Here is an 8,315-nt window from a genome sequence, read left to right as displayed (position 1 = left end):
CTAGGATGAGAAGAACTAGGATGAGAAGAACTAGGATGAGAAGATGAGAAAAACTAGGATGAGAAGAACTAGGATGAGAAGAACTAGGATGAGGCAATAGACGTCCACCGAACACCTGTTCTTTCTGTGCCCCCTAGCTACATGGAGCCTAACCTATCCCTCATTACAGGGATACGTCCCAAATGGAGCCTAACCTATCCCTCATTACAGGGATACGTCCCAAATGGAGCCTAAACTATCCCTCATTACAGGGATACGTCCCAAATGGAGCCTAACCTATCCCTCATTACAGGGATACGTCCCAAATGGAGCCTAACCTATCCCTCATTACAGGGATACGTCCCAAATGGAGCCTAACCTATCCCTCATTACAGGGATACGTCCCAAATGGAGCCTAACCTATCCCTCATTACAGGGATACGTCCCAAATGGAGCCTAACCTATCCCTCATTACAGGGATACGTCCCAAATGGAGCCTAACCTATCCCTCATTACAGGGATACGTCCCAAATGGCACCATATTCCCTACATAGTGCACTCATTTGGACCAGAGCCCTGAGGGAATCTGTTCCTTATTCAGTACACTACTTATTTTTTACACTACTTTTGACTGGAACCCAATGGGCCCTGGTCTAAAGTAGTGCACTATATATAGGGAATAGGGTGCCATAGGGCTCTGGTCTAAAGTAGTGCACTATATAGGGAATAGGGTGCCATAGCGCCCTCAGACCCTGCTGCAGGCAGTCATGCACAGCTCCCACAGAGTTGCAACAGCTGCAGGACAAGTCAGAAACACCTCCGGGCTTCATTGGGCTTATTAAAGAACAATACAATTATCTGTACGTTGAGTTCCGTTTCCATGTCTCTCTCTCCACACTGCCACGTTCTCTGTTCAAACACACACGTAGGCGTGTAAGCACACGCACACTCACTCACACGCACACTCACTCACACGCACACTCACTCACACGCACACTCACTCACACGCACACTCACTCACTCGCTCACTCACTCACTCACTCACTCACTCACTCACTCATTCACTCACTCACTCATTCACTCACTCACTCACTCACTCACTCACTCACTCACTCACTCACTCACACACTCACACACTCACACACTCACTCACTCACTCACTCACTCACTCACTCACTCATTCACTCACTCACTCACTCACTCACTCACTCACTCACTCGCTTACTCACTCACTCGCTCGCTCACTCACTCACTCACTCACTCACTCACTCACTCACTCGCTCGCTCACTCACTCACTCACTCACTCACTCACTCGCTCACTCACTCACTCACTCACTCACTCACTCGCTCACTCACTCACTCACTCACTCACTCACTCACTCACTCACTCACTCACTCATTCACTCACTCACTCACTCACTCACTCATTCACTCACTCACTCTCTCACTCACTCACTCACTCGCTCACTCGCTCGCTCGCTCGCTCACTCACTCACTCACTCACTCACTCACTCACGCTAAGACAGACACACAAACTAACAGACACACACTCAAAACGAAAATGTGTGTGTTTGTGTGTGTATGTGTGTGTGTGTGTGTGTGTGTGTGTGTGTGCGTGCCTGCGTGTGTGTGTGAGCTTCCACTTGACGTTAGAGAGTGAAGTCACTCACCCGGCCGTATCTGTTAGCGTAAGATCCTGTGAGCAAGGAATGGAAAACGATGATGGTCTCATCCAGGTCCCAGATGAACACTCTCTGGAGAGAGAGAGAGAGAGAGAGAGAGAGAGAGAGAGAGAGAGAGAGAGAGAGAGAGAGAGAGAGAGAGAGAGAGAGTAGGAGAGAGAGAGAGAGCAAGAGAGAGAGAGAGCAAGAGAGAGAGAGAGAGACAGAGAGACAGGAAAGGGGGGGAGGGGCAAAATCAATGGTCGCACTCTGTACCTTGCAATTTGATCTCCCCTGGTCATCCATCCATCCATCCATCCACCCCCTGCCCTTTACATTAGCCCGATCAATAGTGACTAATTAATTAACTAGATATGTTAACATGCTGTAATGTCACCGTCAGAATGGGGTGAGTTGAACTTAATTCATATCGTATTAATAACTCATTATAACAGATTAATAGTTATAATCATATAATCATTATAATCATTATAACTCATTAATAACTCATTATAACTCATTAATAGTTATAATCATATAATCATTATAACTCATTAATAACTCATTATGCAAAGCCCCCCCATCTAATCCTTAACACGTTAGTTTGACATATGGGTGGGCAGTCTATATGCACTTCATATACACCATTAATCACCCATATGGGTGGGCTGGTGTCTATATGAACTTCATATACACAGTTAATCACCCATATGGGTGGGCTGGTGTCTATATGAACTTCATATACACAGTTAATCACCCATATGGGTGGGCTGGTGTCTATATGAACTTCATATACACAGTTAATCACCCATATGGGTGGGCTGGTGTCTATATGAACTTCATATACACAGTTAATCACCCATATGTTATTACATAACTATGGGCAGACTTTCCTTACATATGGCAAACATTTGACATTCATATAGTTACCCATAACTATCCATATAGTTACCCATACAGTTACCTATATAGTTACCCATATAGTTACCCATGTAGTTACCCATGTAGATATCCATACAGTTACCCATATAGTTACCCATATAGTTACCCATATAGTTATCCATATAGTTACCCATATGTTTTATGTGACATTACAGGCAGTTATCTACAGTGCCTTGCAAAAGTATTCAAACCCCAATGATATGTGGGTTTCAAATAATTTAAAAAATCAATAATATACACAAAATACTCTATCATGTCAAAGTGAAAGAAGAATTATATCATTTTCAAAGATGAATACAAACTAAATAAGTAAAATATACTCTTGCATAAGTAGTTAGCACCCTCGGAGTCAATAAATGTTAGAATCACCTTTACCAGTGATTACATCTGTGAGTCTTCTTGGGTGAATCTATACGAGCTTTACACACCTGGCTTATGCAATATTTGGCCATTATTATTTTCTAAATTCTTCAAGCTCAGTCAAGATTTTGGGGATGATGGCTAGACAGCAATTTTCAAATTTTGCCATATATTTTCAAGCAGATTTAGGTCAAAAGTGTAACTTGGCCACTTCTTGGTAATTAAACTCCAGTGTATATTTGGCCTTGTGTTTTAGGTTATTATCCTGCTGAAAGGTGAATTCCTCTCTCTGTGTCTGGTGTAAAACAGACTGAAGTAGGTTTTCCTCTAGGATTGTGACTGTGCTTAGCTCCACCCCGTTTCTTTTTATCCTGAAAAACTCCCCAGTATTTGCCTATGTCAAGCATACCCATACCATGATGCAGCTACCACTGTGCTTAAAAAATAAGTACGCAGTTACTCACTGATGTGTTACTCTTAGATTTGCCCCAAACATCAGGCTTTGCATTCTGACCAAAAAGTGTATTCGTTTGCTGTTTTCATTTTTGTTCAGAATTACTTCAGTCCAGCAGGGTAGCCTAGTGGTTAGAGCATTGGACTAGTAACCGCAAGGTTGCAAGTTCAAACCCCGGAGCTGACAAGGTACAAATCTGTCGTTCTGTCCATGAACAGGCAGTTAAACCCACTGTTCCTAGACTGGCATTGAAAATAAGAATTTGTTCTTAACTGACTCCTAGTTAAATAAATCAAATAAAAGTGCCTCAATTTATGATTTGTGTCCTTCTTCTTACTCTTATCATTTAGGTCGTTATTGTGGATTAACTACAATGTCGTTGACCATCTAGTTTTCTCCCATTCAAAGCTATTTGAACTCTGAAGCTGTTATAGAATCACCAATGACATCCCTGAGCAGTTTGCTTCCTGTCCTGCAGCTCCGTTCAGAAGGACGACCGTATCTTCGACGTGTGTCTGGGCGGTTTAATAAACAATCCCACAGTGTAATTATTAACTTTGACCCGTGATTAAAGAGATATTCTATAGTCTGATTTGTTATGGTGACCCCATCTACCAATCTCTGCCCTTCTCTGTGAGGCTTTCGAAAAAAAGCTCCCTGGTCTTTGTAGTTGAATCTGTGTTTGAAATCCCATACTTGACTGAGAGACCTGTAAGTATGGGGAGCAGAGGAAGGGTTAGTCATGAAAAAAAACGAATCATGTCAACCCCCCCTTTTTTTTATTTATTGTCACACATAACTTATTATGTGATATGTTAAGTCATATTTGACCTCTGAACTAATTTAGGCTTGCCTAAACAAAGGAGTTGAATAAGACTGTATTTTAAGTTATGCATGTTTTACTCATTTTATTATTTTGTGTCGATTGTTGACGAGAAAAAAACGACAATGAAATCCATTTAATCCCCACTTTGTAACACAATGAAATGCGAGCCAGTCCAAAAGGGTCTGAATACGTATCTCTGGTCTAAAGTAGTGCACTATATAGGGAATAGGGTGCCATAGGGCTCTGGTCTAAAGTAGTGCACTATATAGGGAATAGGGTGCCATAGGGCTCTGGTCTAAAGTAGTGCACTATATAGGGAATAGGATGCCATAGGGCTCTGGTCTAAAGTAGTGCACTATATAGGGAATAGGATGCCATAGGGCTCTGGTCTAAAGTAGTGCACTATATAGGGAATAGGGTGCCATAGGGCTCTGGTCTAAAGTAGTGCACTCTATAGGGAATAGGGTGCCTCAGAGGAAGAAAATCCAGTCATGTTTTTTTTTTTTTTTGAGTATACCATCATCTCACTATCGAAACAAAATCGATAGTCGATAAGAACAACAATAAAACATAAAAAAATTGTGTAGAAATGTTTTCGTTTTATTGGCATTCGTAATAAAATATGTAAGTAAGTGCACGTAAGGCACCATTGAAAATAAATGTTATAGTCAATAAACATCTCAGTAATCAATAATAAGTTAAGGATCCAAAAGAGAGTTGAGTTTTGTTCATGCGTGTGATGTGTTAACCTTGGTGTGGCATTGGGGGTAATTGGATTAGTCTACTGTGCCCTCAGACAGGGTGAGGCTGTCTGTCGCCAAGGTAACGCACACACACACACACACACACACACACACACACACACACACACACACACACACACACACACATACACACACACACACACACAAACACACACACAGTCCCTCACCTCAAGGTCAGAATCAGGCGGTGGTGAAGGGTTGTTGTTCCTTCTCCCTCGGCCACGTGACTTTCCATCCGAGGCACGCCGCAATCGATCCGATTCTGAATCTTTAATGGGCGTTGATGGACTGTGGATGGTACTGTAATCTCCTGGGTGGGGGGGGGGGGGGGGGGGGGGGGGGTTGAAAAAGGAGAAGAACAAGAGATTGTTTTAAATAAAGAGGAGGAAATGATGTCTCTCTTTCACCTTTAGAATTGAGGAGAGTGGAGGGAGCTGATGTCAGCAACATTTTGGATCGTAAAGTGTGTGTGTGTGCGTGTGTGTGTGTGTGTGTGTGTGTGTGTGTGTGTGTGTGCGTGCGTGCGTGCGTGCGTGCGTGCGTGCGTGTGTGCGTGCGTGCGTGTGTGCGTGTGTGTGTGTGTGTGTGTGTGTGTGTGTGTGTGTATGGTGGTTAAGAGCGTTGGACTAGTAACCGAAAGGTGTCAAGATCGAATCCCTGAGCTGACAAGGTAAAAATCTGTCGTTCTGCTCCTGAACATGGCAGTTAACCCACTGTTCCTAGGCCGTCATTGTAAATAAGAATTTGTTCTTAAACTAACTTGCCTACTTAAATAAACGTCAAATAATTAAATAAAAAAAATGTGTGTTAAATAATGACAACTAGACGATAACTACATTCAAACTATTTCTGTTGTAAGGTTTCCGGAGTGTCAGACAGACAGGACAAAGATAATAACGCCAGTGTTCTATGTTCTATGTGTTCTATGTGTTCTATGTGTTCTATTTTCAGATAATCTTTAGCTGTAACCCCCCCCCCCCCCCCCCTCTTATCTTATTTCACTTGATGGGATGATGATGTCATTAGAGTTCTATTGTCAGAAGGAGCGTTTAATGTGATTCCTATTAAAGGGGAGAGACGTTCATCTAAGAACTACTCTCTGCAGTTAAGTCACATTTTCTACGATAATGCTATTTCCTTAAAGTGCTATGCTAACAAAGGGTGGGTTAAGAATGGAAAGGAGGGGTAACAGCAATTTAAAAACAGGTATCACCCCCCCCCCCCCCCCTGTGAATTTCTATTTCTTCAATAATACCAGTTTATAGATTTTCATTCGGGGAGGGTTTTGGGTGGCAATTGGGAGCTGGAGGGGAAACGTTGACTATAACAAATTGAAAACAATTATCACAATATTATAGTTTATTTTATTTACAAAATAAAACTGTAATGGTTACCATAATGAGTGGCCCTGGCATCATAGCCACCCCCTCCAGAGCCTTCTGATCCTGGGGATGGAGGGTGGGTGGCCTGGGGGGCCTGGGGCCTACCTGCTGGGGGGTCCGTGAGGGCATGGCTGGTCAGGGCGCTGGGGGGCTCCTGGAGGGTGTAGGTGGCTGTGGTGGAGGGGGTGGTGGGACTGGTGTTGTTGCTGGTCATATAGGGGGAGGTGTAGGGAGAACTGTTGTAATACTGGGAGTACTGGCCCTGGCCGAACGCTGGGTAGCTCGGGTAGTCCTGGAGGGGGAGATGGGAGGATGGATGGATGGAGAGAGACAGGAATTGATGGATGGAGGGAGAAGAAGGAGAGAGAGAGAGAACGAGAGAGAGAGCGAGAGAACGAGAGAGAGAGAGAGAGAACGAGAGAACAAGAAAGAGAGAGAGAGAGAACGAGAGAATGAGAGAACGAGAAAGAGAGAGAGAGAGAGAACGAGAGAGAGAGAGAGACAAGAGAGAGAACAAGAGAGAGCGAGAGAACAAGAAAGAGAGAGAGAGAGAGAAAGAGAGAGAGAGAGCGAGAGAACGAGAGAAAAAGAAAGAGAGAGAGAGAGAGAACGAGAGAGAGAGACAGGAGAGAGAACAAGAGAGAGCGAGAGAACGAGAGAGAGAGAGAGAGGGGGGGGGGGGGGGGGGGGGGGGGGGGGGGGGGGGGGTAAGTAATGCACTAGCGGTGCTACTTTACAGTCCAGATTCCAAAACGTAAATACAAACATATGTCTGTTGTGTCCTACATCTGGACAGCGATCTGTCTTGGTCTTTTTTTGGCTCGCATCTTTAAAAATGATTTCCTATTCCCTACGTAGTACATTACTTCTGGCCAAGGCTCCGGTCAAAAGGAGTGTACTTTATAGGAACATAGAGTGCCATTTGGGACCTGACCCATTTCCTCTGTGCCAGGAGTAAGGGATTTTCCCTGTCTACAACACTACAGGCGTAATGAGGGATTACTGCATGATTCATGTGACGTGGATCAATTGGAACTCGACTGTATCGTACATTATGTCAAGTTTGTCAAATGGCACCCCTATTTCTCGTAAAGTAGTGCACTTCTACCCTGTGGGCTCTGGTCACAATTAGTGCACTGTAGGGAACATGCGTGCTATTTGGGATACACTCCAAGATTCCCAGGATCTTATATATATATATATATATATATATATAACAAAAAAAAGAGTACAGTACCTCCTCTTAATATAAACCCAACGATGATAAACATCTTCTGTAGGCTATCAGAATGAAGAGGCGCTACCGTAGAAGACATTGGTACCTGCTGTGTACTGTTGAAGCCGGTTGAGTTCGTGAGGGCGTTGCTTCCTGCGTACAGTCCTGACGTGGTTGTGAACGTGCCACCTGGAGAGGACAGGGGGAAACACACGGTTATCACTAAGGAGTTATACACATCACCTGGAGAGGACAGGGGGAAACACACGGTTATCACTAAGGAGTTATACACATCACCTGGAGAGGACAGGGGGAAACACACGGTTATCACTAAGGAGTTATACACATCACCTGGAGAGGACAGGGGGAAACACACGGTTATCACTAAGGAGTTATACACATCACCTGGAGAGGACAGGGGGAAACACACGGTTATCACTAAGGAGTTATACATATCACTTATAAACTCAATGACAGTGTATGCTATATGATAATGTACACTATAAGATAATGTATACTATATGATAATGTATGATATATGATATCTGCCTTGTTCAGGGGCAGAACCACATATTGTTGACCTAGTCAGCTCGGGATTCGTTCTAGCAACCTTTCGGTGACTGGCCCAATGCTCTAACCACTAAGCTACCTGCCACCCCGATATGTATATGATAGTGTATGGTATACGATAGTGTATGATATATGATAGTGTATGGTATATGATAGTGTA

At 43.6% G+C, this 8,315-nt stretch overlaps 1 protein-coding gene across 34 annotated transcripts in view; it reads right to left on the bottom strand.

The window, feature by feature from the left end:
• LOC139366880 (eyes absent homolog 1-like) overlaps positions 1-8,315 on the bottom strand; it is a 142,164-nt gene that overhangs the window by 65,897 nt on the left and 67,952 nt on the right. For 21 of the 34 annotated variants that reach the window (XM_071104612.1, XM_071104583.1, XM_071104587.1 and 18 more), the window contains 4 exons: positions 7,692-7,774; positions 6,382-6,661; positions 5,155-5,297; positions 1,651-1,734 (listed from right to left, as the gene is read on the bottom strand). In XM_071104612.1, the coding sequence (XP_070960713.1) occupies positions 1,651-1,734; positions 5,155-5,297; positions 6,382-6,661; positions 7,692-7,774 (590 nt within the window). The remainder of the gene's footprint in view (positions 1-1,650; positions 1,735-5,154; positions 5,298-6,381; positions 6,662-7,691; positions 7,775-8,315) is intronic. The other 13 variants (XM_071104616.1, XM_071104597.1, XM_071104613.1 and 10 more) reach the window with 1 other exon arrangement.

The sequence above is a fragment of the Oncorhynchus clarkii genome, chromosome 15 (assembly GCF_045791955.1).
Source record: "Oncorhynchus clarkii lewisi isolate Uvic-CL-2024 chromosome 15, UVic_Ocla_1.0, whole genome shotgun sequence".
Classification (NCBI taxonomy): Eukaryota; Metazoa; Chordata; class Actinopteri; order Salmoniformes; family Salmonidae; genus Oncorhynchus; species Oncorhynchus clarkii.
Note: the sequence above shows the minus strand (reverse complement) of the source record. Positions and strands in the feature narration are given on the sequence as shown.